This window comes from Salmo trutta, chromosome 24, assembly GCF_901001165.1.
Source record: "Salmo trutta chromosome 24, fSalTru1.1, whole genome shotgun sequence".
Classification (NCBI taxonomy): Eukaryota; Metazoa; Chordata; class Actinopteri; order Salmoniformes; family Salmonidae; genus Salmo; species Salmo trutta.
The window spans coordinates 6,192,328-6,213,403 of NC_042980.1; the positions used below are offsets into that span (position 1 = coordinate 6,192,328).

The 21,076-nt window shown below is 42.8% G+C and overlaps 1 protein-coding gene across 1 annotated transcript in view; it reads left to right on the forward strand.

Annotated features, from left to right (window-relative positions):
- Positions 1-6,082: 6,082 nt before the first annotated feature.
- The window catches only part of LOC115160617 (tomoregulin-2), a 174,216-nt gene continuing 159,222 nt past the window's right edge, over positions 6,083-21,076 (forward strand). The window contains exon 1 of the mRNA XM_029710819.1: positions 6,083-6,775. Within this exon, the coding sequence (XP_029566679.1) occupies positions 6,601-6,775 (175 nt within the window). The 5' untranslated portion in view covers positions 6,083-6,600. The remainder of the gene's footprint in view (positions 6,776-21,076) is intronic.

Consider the following 21,076-nt stretch of genomic DNA (forward strand, 5'->3'; position numbering starts at 1 on the left):
AGTAAACCGCTCGCCTACACAACACCATACATGTGGTATGCTGTTTAATCAGCTTCTTGATATGCCACACCTGTCAGGTGGATGGATTATCTCAGCTCATGAAACATGGGACCAACACTTTACCTTTTGCATTTATATTTGTTCAGTGTTAAAATTCCCTAAGACAACTCATTTAGATGACAGAAAAGGTTTTAAGTATTCAGAATCCCAGCAACATATAAATGTGTATTTTGGTTTATGGACATATCTATAACCAAAAGCTCAAATGTTGTGGGCATAGTGATATTTAGAGAACATGATGCCATATAAGTTGATTACACATACAGTATGTAACAGTGGGGGTATCCATATTTGTGGCATTTGAAATAATAGCATTGGACGAGCTTACCACAGTGGACTTCCCAATCAGCGTAACAGTAACAGAGCTAACAGTTGAATTCAACTTTATGGTCACAAGAATACCCCTGGGAATATGGATATCTGTAGAAGTACGATGATAACTCTGTGAAATAGTGGGAATGGGAAGAATTACTTGAGCAATATTTTATATGATGTAGGCCAAGATAACTCTTGCCCCTTTCCTATTTCAATGCAAGCCATCCCTCTTGTAAAAACTGGGGCCTCTCCCAGAAGTTGTCAAAATTGTCAATGAACTCCAAATCCATCAAGGAACAGTAGGATTTAAGCCAGTAGTGTATACGGAGGAGACGACTAAAGCGATCAATTCCGCAACCTATTGTTGGAGGCCCAGAAATGAGAACCAACTTGTCGGTCTCCTATAGCCTGCGTATGAGCACTTTGAAGTCATCTTTGAATTGCTCCGATTTATGAAGTTTGATATTGCTTATAACAAAATGAATGACTACTGTGTGAGTTCCTCACGAGCATATGCATACTGTAACCCAAAATTGGAAAAGTTACCACTTTGTTACAATATGTAAATTATAATATTATTGTTATATTAGAATATGTAATGTGCAAAAATATTCTAAGAAAAATAACATTTGCAGTGTACAAACTTAACATGATAAACAGGAAATACATTTACTCTCACGGTTGGCTAACAAAAACTATCTGAAAGCCACGCCCCTAATAGGCCACGGCTCAAGGAGATAACCTATGGATTACATTAAAAAGACCCAGCTGCTGGGTCAATCCAGCATGAATATGAATAAAAACACAACTGATGATTAAATTAACCCATGTTTGGGTTATCCAAATGTAACAGTTTAACTTCTGTCCCTCTCCTCGCCCCTACCTGGGCTCGAACCAGGGACTCTCTGCACAAATCAACAACTGACACCCACGAAGCATCGTTACCCATCGCGCCAACTACTTCAAAGTCTCAGAGCGAGTGACATCACCGATTCAAACGCTATTAGCGCGCACCACAACTAACTAGCTAGCCATTTCACATCAGTTACACAAACAACCCAACGTGTTGGGTAATTCACGGAAAATAACCCATTGTGTGTCCAATATTTACCCAGCGCGGGGTTATCAAATAACCCAAACTGGGTTGTTTTTAACCCAGTATTTTTAGAATGTAGGCACACTGCTCCACCACCTCATTACTATACCAGACAATTACTGTGTCCCAAATGGCACCCTATTCCCTATAGTGTATGTATTTTGAACAAGACCCATAGGGCTCTGGTCAAAAGTATGTAGGGAATGGGGTGCCATTTGGGACGCAGTCATTCACTATTCACCCAGGGAGACTCACATGAGTCAACTACTGTGGGCTCTTCTCCGGTTGCCATGTCAACTCCTTCTCATATGCCAGTGGGGGATTTGTACTGGAGTCTGGGAAAGATGTGACAACTAGTATGTCGGCGCTGTGTCAATGTTGTTTTATAGTCACTGGTCATAAGGCATGGACTATCTTGTGAATGGTCTAAGACTAAGGAATGATTATGTTACCTTTGCATGACCAGAGGTTGCCAATTCTTGTATGGATGTTTGAAGGGGATATGATGATGACGTTCTTTGAATGTTTGTTGAAAATTCTAATCGAATGTTAGCTAATGTCCTGGGAATGTCCTAGGTTTGTTGGATACCAGCCCCTTCACACAATTTGCTGCCTCACAAAAATGTGTTTTGTAGATATTGCTACAATTGTGTTGATGTAACATGATAACTGCACTGTACAATCTACACAGCACATGTGCACTCTAAGCTTTCAACTCTCGAAGTCGGTAATACACACTGACGAATGAGTCCCTCGACTATGCCAGCTTCCAGATTTGCAACAAAATGGATGATTTATTAATTCATTATAGTAATTGAGGTAAAAATCAATCATCAGATATTTGATACTAGGGTGAGAGTCACTCTTGAATGCTCTCTCAGATGGTGTGCATTTCAACAAGTCATGAATGTAATTAGCCTTTAGCCCCCGAGCCTGCTGTGTTAAGGCTAACCTCCTCAAAAATACCTGCATGGTCGTCATTGACACCAGTCTGGTAGGCTGACATGACGCAGAAAGATGGAAATAGATTATGCTTTTTTTGTAAAAGTAGAAAAATTTCATGAAGGACTTGGGAGGAGATACACTAAATGGTTTCCTAAAGTGAAAATGGTTTTGAAACTTTTCACATTTGTATCGCTGACAAAAAGTCCCACTTTAAAGAGCATTACATTCATGGGTAATTACTGTGTACCTAATATGGTTATCTAGTGTAATATGGAACACATCACATTCATAAACAATCATTAAATAGGCTTTATGCACAACCTCTAATTTATGTTAAATCAAATCCCTCCCTTGTGTGTGCGTGTGTGCATTATCACTCACAAACCACTTTCTTCACATACCCATAAATTAACCCTGTTGGTTTTTTCTCACATTGGAAGTCATTAACTCAAAATGTCTAGTGCTAATTTCAGGTGTTGCATGTATTACTGTGTATGATGGTGTTTGTCTACAATGCAGTAAGTATGCTTAGGCTTTCTCACTTCTCAACGTGTAGCATTAGACTAATGCAAGGATAAAGTCAGCCAAGAGAATAGTCTCTTTTTTGGCATCCAAATTAGCGCAGGCACAAAGGCAGCCTTGGGTTCACTCTCCGCTATTCTGCTAATTGGCCCGTTTGGGGAATGGTGCTCTAAAAACTCTCTTCCTTCAAGCAAGACACTTGCATGATCACTTTCTATCACTCTTTCTTACATACACAGAGCCACACACCCGACTGTCCTCAATATGCATGCATTCAACCACCCATCAAGTTCCTTGTTCTCCCCATGTACTCTGCACACCAGCATTTACAGGCATCCTCACAGACCACATTGTCCTCAAATACCCCAACAAAGCTTTATCTCTCTGACATGCACACACTGTATGTTCTTGCCTGGCTACCCAGACTCGGCCAAACGCTACACCAGGCCCACAAATGTTAGTTTCTTCTCCTGAATGAGTCTTGATTGGAGTACCTCCCCGACCCTTCACCGAATGCGAACACATTCGGGGAAGTATGATTGGTCCAGAAACCGAAGGGTTGGGCCAGAGCTACAACACATTTGGATAAAGTGGTGGTTTGAAAATTCATCATTGACTTTGATACTCTGATTGGTTAGAGACGATCAAATCGCTGACTTTATTTTGTACAATGCCCCCCATGCCCCTCATCACCACAAAGACTTCAATCATGGCAGTCTCAGACTAAAGTATGTAGTTAATGACAGAGCAGAGGAAGAATTTAGTGTGAGTCGTCACTTGTCAGGCTACATTTGTTCAAGGGTTAAGAGGGATTTAAGGCACGAACACAAACATGCACACACAGACAGACAAACAAGGCCAACTCCCTTATATGCTTCCATGTGCACTCAGACGGTTATGCCTGTTTACAGAACAACCTATTTAGCATAAAAGTATTGTTTACATGTAGCTAATGGTGTCCTCATAACACCTCACCCTTGCTGCGAGAGAAACATAATATTTATGGATGAACGAGCATTCGAGTTTGTATGAGTGGGGGGAATGTGTCCTTGGTTTGAACACTACACTGTAATGGAACACTGTAAACTATACAGATTTTTCTTTGTATTATTAACAGTAAAATACTTGTTTTACAGCATCATACTGTAAATTATGGTGCACTGTGGCAAAATGTTGTTTGTGGGGAAATAATGACTGTATTTCGAATGGCACTGTAATTCCACACCGCAGAAAACAGTATTGTACCATATCTTTTGAGCGGCAAAAAAACATTTGAACACCAGTGGGTGCATGGTATTGTTGTTTCTGTCTCATTAACATATTTTGAGGTGTGTCTTGTAAGAGGTTATATTTGTTGCACCTGTGAGTGAGAATGCTGTACCAATTTAACTCCTACGCGGTTATAGGGCCCTATCAATGTAAAATGCATAGGGGACAGATTGTAGTGGCAGCAAATCTCAAACCTTAAACTGTTGAGCATTTTACCATACCTTTTGGTCTGTTTTACCCTGTAGTCACTGCCAGTTTGGAAGCCTTTTGTTAAGGTGTCTAGAAGTTCAAGTGATATAAAACACCAAATATGAATTAATATGCTGTAATGTTTGTAAACACTTTATCTAGCAGGCACCAATCCCTTGTAATTGCAGTATAATACAGTGAGATACAAAACACTCTCTTCAACGAATTTAACTAATCCATTCATTCGTTCATTATGATTACGGTAGCATTTACTCTTGTTTTTTTTACAATATAATTATACAGTATATTTTACGCTATTTTACTGTGGGTCATTACACAGTATTTGCTTTGATACCGTATTTATATTACAGTAGGTGTACTGTAATATGAAATACATAATTTTACTTACCACCGAGCTGCCTGTAACCCCTTTACAGTGTTGTCATTTGTTTGTGAATACCTGACTGACAAAAAAAACAACCTAGCATGCCATTGGAGGAGACTGATAAATTGGTGTTTACGCTATTATGTCATAGATACAGTGTACTATAAAGGCTTCATATATACTATGTTTGAGTGCTTTGTTATTAAGGTCATATCACTTTTAAAGACAGGAAATGCAAATGCTTATTATCTATAGTCCAATAAATAACTGCAACATAAAGTCAAAGCAATTGTAGGTTAAATCAATGATTTGTATTACTTGGTTATCCTTTTATTTGCATGATGGAGTTAAGATCTGTTATCCCACCCAAGCAATGAATAGTTGGCCTATACTACAGAAAATAATAAGGAGAAATGGAGCTACACGCACCATCGCGAGGTCAAAGATGTTTGGCTGAATTTTGACACCACATTTGGCCACGAAAACAATGGCATGTTTGTGCCATTAGACTAGACCTACAAGCTGGGGCTTCCCAATGCATGGGCTCCAATGTTGTAAAAAGAAGCGGTAAAAATAACAGTGCCTTTGTGTCCAATATTACTGGGTCGACGCTGTGTATCACGCTATGGCAACAATAGCCTATGTATGATAATAATATTTAGGAATTTTGGCATGCTGTGGGACATGCAACTCAGTGAAGGAGTCCACATGATTTCAAAGCAGAGCAATATTATTATCCCCAGCTGGACGAATCGATTTATACAGCCTTTTTTGAAATGCTAGTGACCAATTACATTGCAAGTGCATCTATTCTCAACCTGCAAGGTTCAGCTATAACTAAAGCCGAAACCCGCTCATTACATGGCCAAGCATTAAACAGAGACTGACCATTCCCGTCAGTTCAACGTCTAGTTTTTATGTACATTTGGTTGAGCTGTCAACTAACCTAAATTTCACGTGAAATCAAGAAAACATTTCAACATATCATTGGATTTAGGTAAAACATTGGTTGAAAAAAAATACTAAATGTCCTTACGTTTATATATTTCTGCAAATCCAATCAGTTTTCCAGATTGATTCAACGTCTTCACATATATTTTTTGGGTTAAAATGACGTGAAACAAGGTTGATCCAACCAGTTTTTGCCCAGTGGGTTGTGTCCGTCGGAAAGAAACCACAAGCCTTTCTCTATCTCTATCTCGCTCTCTCTCTCCTCCAATCAGCGTTGTATAATTACCGAGACCCCCTCCCCCTCTCACGCATCTAACACCACGTGATCATACCCTAACCTGCTGCTGGTGCGCGCAAGGCGGAATCCAGATATAGAGATGAGGTGAGCACAACTGATGGACTCACTGAGCGTCTGAACACAACTAGCCGACCGCTTATCATTTCTGGATATTACTAGGACGTCACCGTTTCGATTCCGTGGGATATAAACATTCTTTGTTTCTATTTCTTCCTTCCACCCACCCCTTTTTTTTATTTGTTCTTTTCTATCTTCATGGGTGAACATCGTTCCTCTGCCTGCCCGTCCTCTTACGCTTATTTACCTGGCTAACTTCCCCCCAACACTATCCCACACCCTCCATCGCCCCACTCCCCCAACCCCCTTCATATTGTAGCTGCACCACCTTGGATCGGGCGGAACCCGTTGATTCATCACTTCATGGGGCTCGCTTTCTTGCACGGAAAATGTCCCTTTCTTTGTCACTGAGCGCCCCTCTGAAACAGCCAACGTCTGGACCGGAGTTGTTGGTGCGTGTCTACCACTTCTGCCCAGCTCGCTTGTGTAGTCGGGGAACGCCGCTGAACTGAGATGGGTCTGTCGGTGGCGGCGGAGCCCCGACGCCCGAACCAGTGGAGCCGGACAGTGGGAGATTGGGTCTGGATCACCGTTGTTTCGTTTCTCGCCACTTTACCTGTAGAGCAACTTTGCGCTTTCCCGTCTTCCCTGAGCGACTGTCAGACGCCTACCGGCTGGAACTGCTCTGGTAAGAACACCGATGAGTCGGGGCCATTTATTTGGGCTACATTATTATTATATATTTTGTGTCTGTTCCAGGTGTGCACCTTAGTACGCAGCGCGACTGTAACGGTCGTAATGGTAATAACCTAGTCCGCATGCATATGGGAATTTGGGCTGGAAAGCTAATAAATGATCGAGTACACTATCTGCAAATAGCATCGTTCGGGTATTAGAGAAAACATTCTTCCAAATTTCCGTGGAGTGAGGATGGTCATCAGCCCTTGAGATCTCGGGAATTTCAGGTTTTCCTAAGGTCCCCTTATATTACAATAGTCTATGGTTTTCTCATCGAAAACCTACACATACATTCATTTCCAAACAAATTATGGTAATTACATTTTCTAAAATGGTACAATGATGCAAATGTAGAGAAATGAAATGTTTACCTTTCTTGCGTTGTTGTTTTGCTTAATTCATTAATTAGCCTAAATTGGGTATTATTATGAGCATGTATTTTCAGTATTATTATTATTATAGGTATATTGTTATTATTAGTCGCTGTCAGTGTTTAATTGCTATTATTTCTCAGCATAGGTTCATTACTTGAGGAATTCAAGTGCCACATTCTAGTTGATATTTAAGACTCCCGAGTCTACAGTGGTCTGAAATCCTCCTAGACATTTATATAAATGTCTACAAGTTTGATTGATTCATGTTATGCTAATAACTCATTAATCTTGTGAGCAATTGGAAATGTGACTCCAAGTTTAACCTACACCAACGATATTATTTTACCCATCACACACACAACAATGCATTTTTCTGCTATAGGCAGAATATAATATATTATTGTTAGATATTCTCAGTGTATATACATACACTGAGTGTATAAAGCATGATGAAAAATGTTTCTTTCCATGACATAGACTGACCAGGTGAGTCCAGGTGAAAGCTATGAATCCTTATTGATGTCACTTGTTAAATCCACTTCAATCAGTGTAGGTGAAGGGGGGAAAGACAGTTTAAAGAAAGATTTTTAAGCCTTGAGACAATTGAGACATGGATTATGTATGTCAAATTAAACTTTATTTGCCACATGCGCCGAATACAACAAGTGTAGACTTTACCGTGAAATCCTTACTTACAAGCCCTTAACCAACAGTGCAGTTCAAGAAGAAGAAAATATTTACCAAGTAGGCTAAAATAAAAAGTAATAATAAAAAGTAATACAATAAGAATAATGAGGCTATATACAGTGGGCACTGGTACCGAGTCAGGGGTACAGGCTAGTTGAGGTAATCTGTACATGTAGGTGGGGGCGAAGGGACTATGCAAAGGTAACAAACAAACAGTGAGTAGCAGCAGTGTACAGGGGGGGGGGGGGGGGGGTAGGGGTAGAAGCTGTTGAGGATCCTAGACTTGGCGCTCCGGTACTGCTTGCCGTGCGGTAGCAGAGAAATCAGTCTATAACTTGGGTGACTGGAGTCTCTGACAATTTTATGGGCTTTCCTCTGACTCCGCCTATTATATTGCAGGAAGCTTGGCCCCAGTGATGTACTGGGCCGTTCGCACTACCCTCCGTAGCGCCTTACGGTCAGATGCCGAGCAGTTGCCATACCAGGTGGTGATGCAAATGGTTAGGATGCTCTCGATGGTGCAGCTGTAGAACCTTTTGAGGATCTGGAGACCCATGCCAAATCGTTTCAGTCTCCTGAGGGGGAAAGGTTTTGTCGTGCCCTCTTCAGGACTGTATGTGCGCCATTCAGAGCGTAAACGGGCAAGACAAAAGATTTAAGTGCCTTTGAACAGGGTATGGTAGTAGGTGCCAGGCGCACAGGTTTGTGTCAATAATTGCAATGCTGTTGAGATTTTCATGCTCAACAGTTTCCGGTGTGTATCAAGAATGGTCCACCACCCAATGAACATCCGTGAAACTAAATATTAGGAAGGTGCTATTAATTAATGTTTTGTGCACTCGGTGTATTATATAGTACCGGTCAAAAGTTTTAGAACACCTACTCAGTCAAGGGTTTTTCTTAATTTTTACTATTTTCTACATTGTAGAATAATAGTGAAGACGTCAAAACTATAAAATAACACATGGAATCATGTAGTAACGAAAAAGTGTTAAACAAGTCAAAATATATTTTATATTTGACATTCTTCAAAGTAGCCACCCTTTGCCTTGATGACAGCTATGCACACTCTTGGTATTCTCTCAACCAGCATCAACTGGAATGCTTCTCCAACAGTCTTGAAGGAGTCCCCACATATGCTGAGCACTTGTTGGCTGCTTTTGCTTCACTCTGCGGTCCAACACATCCAAAACCATCTCAATTGGGTTGAGGTCGGGTGATTGTGGAGGCCAGGTTGTCACGACTTCCGCCGAAGTCGGCTCCTCTCCTTGTTCGGGCGGCGTTCGGCGGTCGACGTCACCGGCTTTCTAGCCATCGCCGCTCCATTTTTCATTGATCCATTTGTTTTGTCTTGTTCCCTGCACACCTGGTTTTCATTCCCCAATCACACTGCATGTATTTATTCCTCTGTTCCCCCTCATGTTTTTGTGTGTAATTGTTTGTGTTACGTGTTAATTGTTTACGCGCCAGACTGGTTTGCTTATACCGTGTTGGTCATGAAGATGTTTATTGTTAAACATAAATTATTGTGACTGTTTTGCAGGTTTTGCACTTTTGCCTATGGGCTGGAGGTTTTGATGCAGTTGCGTCCGTCTGTTGGTTTCTCCTGCATCAATAAAGTGTGCGCCTGTTCACAACTCTCTGCTCTCCTGCAACTGACTTCGCTACCAGTACGCACACACCTGACACAGGTCATCTGATGCAGCACTTCATCGCTCTCCTTCATGGTCAAATAGCCCTTACACAGCCTGGAGGTGTGTTGGGTCATTGTCCTGTTAAAAAACAAATGTATGTCCTACTAAGCGCAAACCAGATGGGTTGGTGTATTGCTGCAGAATGCTGTGGTATCCCTGCTGGTTAAGTGTGCCTTGAATTTTAAATAAATCAATGACAGTTGGAACAAAAAATCTCAAATTTTACCTCATCAGGCCAAGGACAGATTTCCACCAGTCTAATGTCCATTGCTCATGTTTCTTGGCCCAAGCAAGTCTCGCATGCTCGCACACACTTTTTCAGTTCTGCCCACACATTTTCTATAGGATTGAGGTCAGGGCTTTGTGATGGCCACTCCTATACCTTGACTTTGTTGTCTTTAAGCTATTTTACCACAACTTTGGAAGTATGCTTGGGGTCATTGTCCATTTGGAAGACCCATTTGCAAACAAGCTTTAACTTCCTGATTGATGTCTTGAGATGTTGCTTCAATATATCCACATAATTTACCGACCTCATGATGATCTATTTTGTGAAGTGCACCAGTCTCTCCTGCAGCGAAGCACCCCCACAACATGATGCTTCCACCCCAGTGCCTCACGGTTGGGATGGTGTTCCCTTTTTCCTCCAAACATAACGATGGTCATTATGGCAAAACAGTTTTATTTTTGTTTCATCAGACCAGAGGACATTTCTCCAAAAAGTACAATCTTGTCCCCATGTGCAGTTGCAAACCGTAGTCTGGCTTTTTTTATGGCGGTTTAGGAGCAGTGGCTTCTTCCTTGCTGAGCGACCTTTCAGGTTATGTCGATATAGGACTTGTTTTACTGTGGATATCGATACCTTTACCTGTTTCCTCCAGCATTTTCACAAGGTCCTTTGCTGTTTTTCTGGGATTGATTTGCACTTTTCGCACCAAAGTATGTTCATCTCTAGGAGACAGAATGCGTCTCCTTCCTGAGCGGTATGACGGCTGCGTGGTCCCATGGTGTTTATACTTGCGTACTATTGTTTGTATAGATGAACATAGTACCTTCAGGCGTTTGGAAATTGCTCTGAAGGATGAGCCAGACTTGTGGAGTTCTACAATGTTTTTTCTGAGGTCTTGGCTGATTTCTTTTGATTTTCCCATGTTGTCAAGCAAAGAGGCACTGAGTTTGAAGGTAGGACTTGAAATACATCCACAGATACACATCAAATGTCAATTAGCCCATCAGAAGCTTCTACAGCCATGACATCATTTTCTGGAATTTTCCATGTTGTTTAAAGGCACATTCAACTTAGTGTATATAAACTTCTGACACAGTGGAATTGTGATACAGTGAATTATAAGTTAAATAATCTGTCTGTAAACAATTGTTGGAAAAATTACCTGTGTCATGCACAAAGTAGATGTCGTAACCGACTTGCCAAAACTATAGTTTGTTAAGAAGAAATGTGTGGAGTGATTGAAAAAATAGTTTTAATGACTCCAACCTGAGTATGTAAACTTCCGACTTCAACTGTATGTATATATATGTGTGTGTGTGTGTGTGTGTGTGTGTGTGTGTGTGTGTGTGTGTGTGTGTGTGTGTGTGTGTGTGTGTGTGTGTGTGTGTGTGTGTGTGTGTGTGTGTGTGTGTGTGTGTGTGTGTGTGTGTGTGTGTGTGTGTGTGTAGCCTATTTGTCTGATGTTTACGGTATGGGGAAATATAGCCTTTTCTTTTTATCTCCCACGTGCTGTTCCGTTACCTAGTGTTCTTGAGAATATGAACATTACCGCGTTTTTATAGCCCGGAGTAAACTTGTTTTTCCCTTTTCGGTGCCAAATCGATAAAACCATGGGCGGGAGGCTGTAAAGCATGCCTGCGTGCCATCCTGCCTTTGTAAATCATCTGACTGTGCCGACGTAGATTTCTTCTGTCGCATTTCCATGTTTGAAACCTAAAATAGTCTCAACCCTTTTCGCCACATTTGAGAACAATAAGTAAGTGCAAGCATTAGCCTATATCCACTTACTTTGCACTGTGCAATTAACACTGTTATTTAGCCTGTAGCCTACATAAAATGCAAAATGATTGTGATGACAATTCATTATTTTTTTTAATCCATACACTAGGACCTGTATTGCCTTTAGCTAATTTCCTTCATAAGCACTAATATGAATATAGGCCTAATTGAGAGTAACACTCTCCAAATCCCCATTCCTTTTACCCATCAGGTTGCCTATTACCACAAAATACATTTGAATGGATAAGCAAATAGACATAGGATTTGTGTTTTTAGCAAGAATGTTCTAAACTACACATTTGAGTGTAAATGCATGCAGAGCATCACCTGAAAACGGTAAGCTGAGAGATCTGATTGCTTAAAGCCAACATTCAATATGTGGCCAATGTTGCCAGAGTAACAGGTTGGGATGGTAATCTTGGGAGCATATGAGTAAAGATGCTATCCTGCATTTTATGTCCTATTTCCTCAGCCAGTGAAGAATGATGGGTTAAATCCCAAATGGCATCCAATTCCCTATGTAGTGCACTACTTTTGTACACTATATAGGGAATATGGTGCCATTTGGGACGCATCCTGATTTCTAAACTATTACTGGGCTGCTGTAGGTAATTTGGTCAACGCTCTGTCGTTTATCAACCCCGGTTTGCATCCCTCGTTTCTCTGTAATGGACTAGACTTAAGAGACTTATTTTAGTCTGGACAGGGTTGCCTTTTTTACATCCCGAATGTCTATCTTATTAATGGCTTCATAGAACTACTTTCACTAGTACTCAACTGTTTTGTTTTGTAGGCTGTAAACTTTGTAACTGTGATGTGATTTATCAATGGTGTCTCTCTCTCTCTCTCTCGGCCTAGCCAAATTGTCGAATTCAGGGATTGTGTTGGTGAAGATGAATGCGTTTTTGATGATGAAGATTAGGTGTCTCCTCACTCAAACCCACATGATCCTCTTAGGGGGCTGTGTCTGAGCTTTCTCCCCTCCCAACCCTACCCCTCCCACACCCATACAATTAGTAAATGAAAATGTAACAAGTGACACATTGTACATTATGAACATGAACGGTAATCCTCAATGACGCAAAACACCGAACCCCTAAATAGCAGCTTGACTTAATGGATGATGTTTTCCTCGTCGTGGTCTATTTAAACTGATGATTTAATGAATACATGTTTTCAACACCAAGTCTGTGGCTGATTGGCATGACAGTGAAAATATTATTAATGCAAAGCTAGAAATGCATTGTATTTTTCATTATAGCCTTCTACAATGAACAAAGGATAGTGTGACCCTGGTGTGAATAATTCATTGACTGTGCTTGGATAATGTACATGATCAGAGAATGAGAGAGAGAATAATTTGGCAAAGATGATATCCTATTATTTTGATATTGTATTACTGGTCTTGGTAGGCATTGAGTTGGTCGTATCTGGAAGGCCCGCATGGTGCATGGATAGACGTAAGACACTGTGGCATTAAAACTGATAAACAAAACTGTAACTCTCTGTGAATATGGAGTCATTGGTTTAACAAGGGTTAAAGTTTAGATATTTACACAAGCTGGTGAGAATCTGGAGTTGATACAGTCAGAGTTTATATTGCACTTTAGTAGCAACCACTATTGTAAAAAAACATTGAATGCGAGAATCAGTTGCCCAAGCTCAGAGGATAGAGGTGGAAAATCATTCTCCTCACAAGTGGCCTACATCTACATAGTGGCCTACATCTACGTGAATTACAGTGCCTTCAGAAAGTATTCATACGCCTTGACTTATTCCACATTTTGTTGTGTTACCGCCTGAATTCAAAATTTATTTAAAAAAAATGCTCACCCATCTACACACAATACCTCATCATTACAAAGTGAAAACATATTGAAAATGTATTAAAAATGAAATACAGAAATATTTCATTTACATTAGTATTCACACCCCTAAATTAACATGTTAGAATCACCTTTGGCAGCGATAACAGCTGTGAGTCTTTCTGTGTAAATCTCTAAGAGTTTTGCACACCTGGATTGTGAAATATTTGGCCATTTATTATTTTCTAAATTCTCCAAACTCTGTCAAATTGGTTGTTGGTCATTGCGAGACAATTATTTTCAAGTCTTGCTAACAATATTCAAGCAGATGTCAAAACTGTAACTTGGCCACTCAGGAACATTCACTGTCTTCTTGGTAAGCAACTCCAGTGTAGATTTGGCCTTGTCATTTAGCTTATTGTCCTGCTGAAAGGTGAATTCATCTCCAAGTGTCTGGTGGAAAGCAGACTGAACCAGGATTTCCTCTAGGAATTTTCCTGTGCATATCTCTATTCCGTTTATATTTTATCCTGAAAAACTCCACATCCTTAACAATTACAAGCATACCCATAACATGAGCAGCTACCACTATGCTTGAAAATATGGAGAGTTGTACTCAGTAATTTGTTATTGGGTTTGCCCCAAACAACACTTTATTCAGGACAAAAAGTGAATTTCTTTGCCACATTTTTTACAATATTACGTTAGTGCCTTGCATACAGGATGCAAGGATGATTTGGAATAGTTTTACAGTTGTCACATCCTGACCAGTAAAGGGGTTATTTGTTATTGTAGTTTGGTCAGGACGTGGCAGGGGGGTGTTTGTTTTATGTGGTTCGGGGTTTATTGGGATATGTGTTTATGTAGAGGGGTGTTTGTTTAGAATATTCCGGGGTTTTTGGTTATGTTCTATGTTTTGTATTTCTATGATCTGTCTATGTTGTGTATTTCTTTGTGTTGGCCTGGTATGGCTCTCAATCAGGAACAGCTGTACATCGTTGTTGCTGATTGGGAGTCATACTTAGGTAGCCCTGCTTTCACATGTCCCTTGTGGGAAGTTGTTTTTGCATAGCTGTGTGTTTAGCCTGTAATACTGTTCATTCGTTCGTTTTCTTGTTTTGTTTCTTTAAGTGTTCTAATAAAAGTTAAAATGAGCACTCAACCCGCTGCGCCTTGGTCCACTATATACGACGTCCGTTACAGAACTTCCCACCACCAACGGACCAAGCAGCGGGGTAAGGAGCTTGAAAGGAGTGATTTTGAGTCGTGGACTTTGGAGGAGAGCTTAGCCGGAGCGGGACATTGGAGGAAGGCTGGAGTGGACCGGGACTGTTATATTGGTACACGGTTGGCATTTAAGCCTAAGAGGCATCCCCAATATTTTTTTTTGGGGGGGCACACGGGTAGTTTGGCTGGGCCAGGGTTAAGCCCCAAGCCAACTCCCTGTGCTAACCGGAGGCAGCATGTTACTGGTCAGGCCCCGTGCTATGGGGTGATGCGCATGGCGTCGAAGCCGAGCATTCACAGGCCGGTGTGCGCGGTGCCAGCGCCCTGCATTTGCCAGGGGGAAGCGGGCATCCAGCCAGTAAGGGTGGTGCCAGTACTGCGCTCGACACCGACAGTGCGCCTTCACGGCCCAGTGTATCCTGTTCCCGCTCCTCGCACCAGCCCTGAGGTGCGTGTATCCAGTTTGGCGTATCCAAAGCCAGCCCCATGCACCAGGCCTCCAGTGCATCAGCCCAGTCCAACTCGTCCTGTTCCTGCTCCTCGCACTAGCCTTGGGGTGCGTGTCTCCAGTCTGGTACTTCCACTATCAGCCCCACGCACCAGGCCTCCAGTGCGTCAGCCCAGTCCATCTCAGCCTGCTCCTGCTCCTCGCACTAGCCTTGGGGTGCGTGTATCCAGTCTGGTACCTCCACTACCAGCCCCATGCACCAGGCTTCCAGTGCGTCAGCCCAGTCCAACTCGTCCTGTTCCTGCACCTCGCGCTAGCCTTGGGGTGTGTGTCTCCAGTCTGGTACCTCCACTACCAGCCCCACGCATCTGGCGTTCAGTGCGCAGTCCCCGTCCAGAGCTTCCGACGACAGTACCCCGTCCAGAGCTTCCGGCAACAGTGCCCCGTCCAGAGCTTCCGGCAACAGTGCCCCGTCCAGAGCTTCCGGCAACAGTGCCCCGTCCAGAGCTTCCGGCAACAGTGCCCCGTCCAGAGCTTCCGGCAACAATGCCCTGTCCAGAGTGTCCGGCGACAGTGCCCCGTCTAGAGACTGCCCACAGTCCGGGACCGAGTGAGACGGCCCACAGTCCGAGACCGAGTGAGACGGCCCACAGTCCGGGACCGAGTGAGACGGCCCACAGTCCGGGACCGAGTGAGACGGCCCACAGTCCTGAACCGAGTGAGACGGCCTACAGTCCGGAACCGAGTGAGACGGCCTACAGTCCGGAACCGAGTGAGACGGCCTACAGTCCGGAACCGAGTGAGACGGCCTACAGTCCGGAACCGAGTGAGACGGCCTACAGTCCGGAACCGAGTGAGACGGCCTACAGTCCGGAACCGAGTGAGACGGCCTACAGTCCGGAACCGAGAGAGACGGCCTACAGTCCGGAACCGGCGCAGCCAGAATCGCCCTACAGTCCGAAACCGGCGCAGCCAGAGTCGCCCTACAGTCTGGAGCTCCCAGAGTCGCCCTACAGTCTGGAGCTCCCAGAGTCGCCCTACAGTCTGGAGCTCCCAAGCGAAGCGCTTCAGCCCGAGGTCTACAGCGAAGCGCTTCAGCCTGAGGTCTACAGCGATGCGCTTCAGCCCGAGGTATTCAGCGGGGGTGGACAGGTTAGGTGGGGGACTAAGGCCAGAGCCTGAGCCACCTTCACAGTAGGAGGTTTGGGGAGGGGGGGTGTAGCACGGGAACCATCGGTGATGGCAGCCACCCTCCCTTCCCTCCCTTTAGTTTGGAGGGTTTATTTTTGTGTGAGGTGCATCCGGGTTCTGCACCTTTGGGGGGGGGGGGGTACTGTCACGTCCTGACCAGTAAAGGGGTTATTTGTTATTGTAGTTTGGTCAGGACGTGGCAGGGGGGTGTTTGTTTTATGTGGTTCGGGGTTTGTTGGGATATGTGTTTATGTACAGGGGTGTTTGTTTAGAGTATTCCCGGGGTTTTTGGTTTTGTATTTCTATGATCTGTCTATGTTGTGTATTTCTTTGTGTTGGCATGGTATGGCTCTCAATCAGGAACAGCTGTACATTGTCGTTGCTGATTGGGAGTTATACTTAGGTAGCCCTGTTTTCACATGTCCCTTGTGGGAAGTTGTTTTTGCATAGCTGTGTGTTTAGCCTGTAATACTGTTCGTTCGTTCGTTTTCTTGTTTTGTTTCGTTAAGTGTTCTGATAAAAGTTAAAATGAGCACTCAACCCGCTGCGCCTTGGTCCACTATATACAACGTCCGTTACAACAGTGGCTTGCGAAAGTATTCACCCCCTGTGATGGGCGTCGTAAGGAGTGGACCAAAATGCAGCGGGCATATTGATCATCATCTTTTTTGGGCCTAGGAGACGCACTGGTGGCCAGATATGCTGAGCAGGCATACTCCTTCCTGGCTGAATGCCCACTCTAGCACGGCACTTGCGGGGGGGCTGGTATTGACCGCACTGGACTGTGCGTGAGGATGGGCGAGACCGTGCGCACTTCCGCATAGCACGGCGCTCCCCATAATAAGCACGAGGAGTTGGCTCAGGTCTATTGCCTGACTTACCCCAACTCCCCGTGTGCAATTTTTTTGGGGGGGCTGCCTCTCATGCTTCCTTGCCAGCCGTGTTCCCTCATAACTTCGCCGTTGGTCCTTTTTTCCTGCTGCCTCCGCTCTTCTGATTGCCTCCACCTGTTCTCATGGGAGGCGATCCCTTCCGGCCAGGATCTCTTCCCACGTGTAGGATCCCTTGCCGTCCAGGATGTCCTTCCATGTCCAGTCCAAATAGCTCTCCTTCTGCTCCTTCCTCCGCTGCTTGGTCTTTCTTCGGTGGATGGTTCTGTCATGGGGGTCATTAGGAGTGGACCAAAATGCAGCGGGTATATTGATCATCTTCTTTTTTTTGAAGGAAAAAATACTTAAACAAAACAAACGACGAAAACAGTCCACTAAGGTGCACGGACTATACTAGGAACAACCACCCACAAACACAAGTGAAAAACGAACACACTTAAATATGGCCTCCAATTAGAGACGACAACCAGCTGCCTCTAATTGGAGGTCATTGAAAAACACAACATAGAAATAGAAAACTAGAATAAACATAGAAATAGAAAATATAGAACATAAATCAAAAACTCCGAAACACACAAAACAAACACCCCCTGCCACGCCCTGACCAAACTACAATAACAAATAACCCCTTTTACTGGTCAGGACGTGACACCCCCCTTGGTATTTTTCCTATTTTGTTGCTTTAAAACCTGGAATTAAAATAGATTTTGGGGGGGTTTGTATCATTTGATTTACACAACATGCCTACCACTTTGAAGATGCAAAATATTATTTTTATACAGCAATATTAAAGTCATACCACAGATTATCAATTGGATTGAAGTCTGGGCTTTGACTAGGCCATTCCAAGACATGTAAATGTTTCCCCTTAAACCACTCAAGTGTTACTTTAGCAGTATGCTTAGGGTCATTGTCCTGCTGGAAGGTGAACCTGCTTTCCAGTCTCAGATTTCTGGAAGACTGAAACAGGTTTCCCTCAATCATTTCCCTGTTTTTAGCACCGTTGATCATTCCTTAAATTCTGACCAGTTTCCCAGTCCCTGCCGATGGAAAAACATCCCCGCAGCATGATGTTGCCACCACCATGCTTCACTGTGGGGATGTTGTTCTCGGGGTGATGTGAGGTGTTGGGTTTGCCCCAGTCATAGCATTTTCCTTGATGGCCAAAAAGCTAAATTTTAATCTAATCTAACCAGAGTATGTTCTTCCATATGTTTGGGGTGTCTCCCACATGCCTTTTGGCAAACACCAAATGTGTTTTCTTATTATTTTCTTTAAGCAATGGCTTTTTCTGCCCAGTCTTCCGTAAAGCCCAGCTCTGTGGAGTGTACGGCTAAAAGTGGTCCTATGGACAGATCCTCCAATATCCGCTGTGGAGCTTTGGTTATCTTTGGTCTTTTTGTTGCCTCTCTGATTAATGCCTTCCTTGCCTGGTCTGTGAGTTTTCGTGGGCGGCCTTCTCTTGGCAGGTTTGTTGTGGTGCCATATTCTTTCAATTGTTTTTACAACGGATTTAATGGTGCTCCATGGGATGTTCAAAGTTTCGGATATTTTTCTATAACCCAACCCTGATCTGTACTTCTCCACAACTTTGTCCCTGACCTGTTTGGAGAGCTCCTTTGTCTTCATGGTGCAGCTTGCTTGGTGGTGCCCCATACTTAGTGGTGTTGCAGACTCTGGGGCCTTTCAGAACAGGTGTATCAGAGTCCATGCAAATGATTATGCAACTTATTAAGCGGATTTTGACTTCTGAAGGTATTTAAGCTTGCCATAATTTTTTGGTTAATTTGTAACATTTAAAAAATATATATATTCTACTTTGACATTATGTGGTATTGTGTGTAGGGCAGTGACACACAAATCTCAATGTAATACATTTTAAATGTAGGCTGTAACTCAACAAAATGTGGAAAAAGTCAAGGGCTGTGAATACTTTCGGGAAGGCACTGTACGGTATGTGACGAGTCAGCCCCAATAACATCTAATCGAAACTGGGTAATACATTGCTTGGCCTAATTGCCGACTGCCTGCCTCCCGCAACCTTTCAAACAGGGCTTTTTAGATGTATTACCCACCATGGATTTAACTACTGGCTGTGACCTGAGTTACCCTTTTGTTTACATGAGAGATCAGAAGGAGTGCTCTTGAACGTATAAATCCCCTGATCTTTGCAATGCTTATTCCCACTAACCACCAATAGTTATCTTACAGGAAGAACCATGAAATACGTGACAAATGAGGTCAAAGAGTCTCACCCTGCCTTGCGCTTGGTACATTCTACATTTCTAATTCACTCCTTTTACATTTTTACCAACACATGGCTTGAAAACAAGGAAAGTGCTATAAAACTATCTGGCTCAATCTGATGGATGCAGTTCCATATACTATATGTTTGTGACTCATTGGACTGTGTAGAAATTGCTTTGGGTTGCATAGGTGCTTCGCTTGCCGTCTTAATCGTTGGCATATAAACATCACCACCTTTTGCATATTTGATGTTTGCCAGCTTGTTTTGTTTAATTATTAATTCACTGTAATATCCTCCTGTAACAGTGGGTGGGGCATGGGAAGTACAAATAGTCTTGGCCTCTGGCATATTTTGCAGCTGAGGGCATATTTGGCCTGGAGCAATGAAGCTTATGAGTAGGTACCACTTGGCTTACAAGTCCTGTGCATAAAGTGATCTACCACATCCTCAAACCTGGTCTAATATCATTTCGGATTATTCTGTACGTAAATCCGAGATACTCCATTTAGTATAATATGTTCTGTTTAGTATGGTTACATAAAACAGATTAAGGCAATCAGAAAGGAGGGTGGTTAGTTGGGGTGGATGGGTAGGCGTATAATGCAAACGTCTATTAACCCAAAGGTTGCGAGTTTGAATCTCATCACGGACAACTTTAGCATTTTAGCAACTTTTCAACTACATAGCATGTTAGCTAACCCTTCCCCTAACCGTAACCCTAACCTTAACCCTTTTACCTAACCCTAACATTAACCATTTTAGCTAAACCGTCCCCTAACCCTAACCTTAACCCTTTAACCTAGCTACTAAACAACCCTAACCCCTAAACCCTAGTCGAGCTAGCTAATATTAGCCACCTACAGTGGTTCTTCCTTTAAAAGTTACGAGCTTATGCCGTGACTATTTGTGGTAGTTGGTGGTGTTCTGTCATTGCACCACACTATCACAAAGAGGAGTTAGAACGCTGATCTATTGGTAGACTAAATTGTGGCAATTAATGGAGGCGTTTTCAGTCTGAGAGTCTCTCCTCTGGTACAAGAGTCCTGCATCAGGCAACAACAAAAGAACTGTTGGTGGTCCTGGAGTTAAGAGAGAACTTAGGTAAATACAATGGGGGAATTTCACTTGACATGTGGGGCTTTGGTTTCTCTCCCTCTATAAACAGAAATAAATCATTCTAAATAACAAACTTGATTTATTTACAAATTAGTAAGAATGTCTCACTCCGTTTTCCCTTTATTCACATTACAATCGCTCACCTTGGGTTATTTGAAACAAAATCATCTCCAAAATACTGTTATTTTTTTAAACAAGCCATAGAAAGTTGGTTGCAATTTCAGTAAAAAAACATGTCACACCTGCATAAAAGACCAAAATTGGTTAAAGAAAATTGTAAAGAATAAAAATATATACCACCGTTGTCACGGTTGTCGTAAGGATTGGACCAAAATGTAGCGGGAATATGTATACTCATCTTCAAACTAACAAGAACATAACCCATCAAACCCCGAAACACTCTAAACAAACACCCCTCTTAAAACAGAACATAGCCCAACAAACCCCTGACCCAACTACAATAACAAATAACCTCTTATACTGGTCAGGACGTGACAACCGTCTCTTGCGCATGTCATTTTCCTTTCATAATGCATCCTTATTTACAAAGCTATTATTATTAC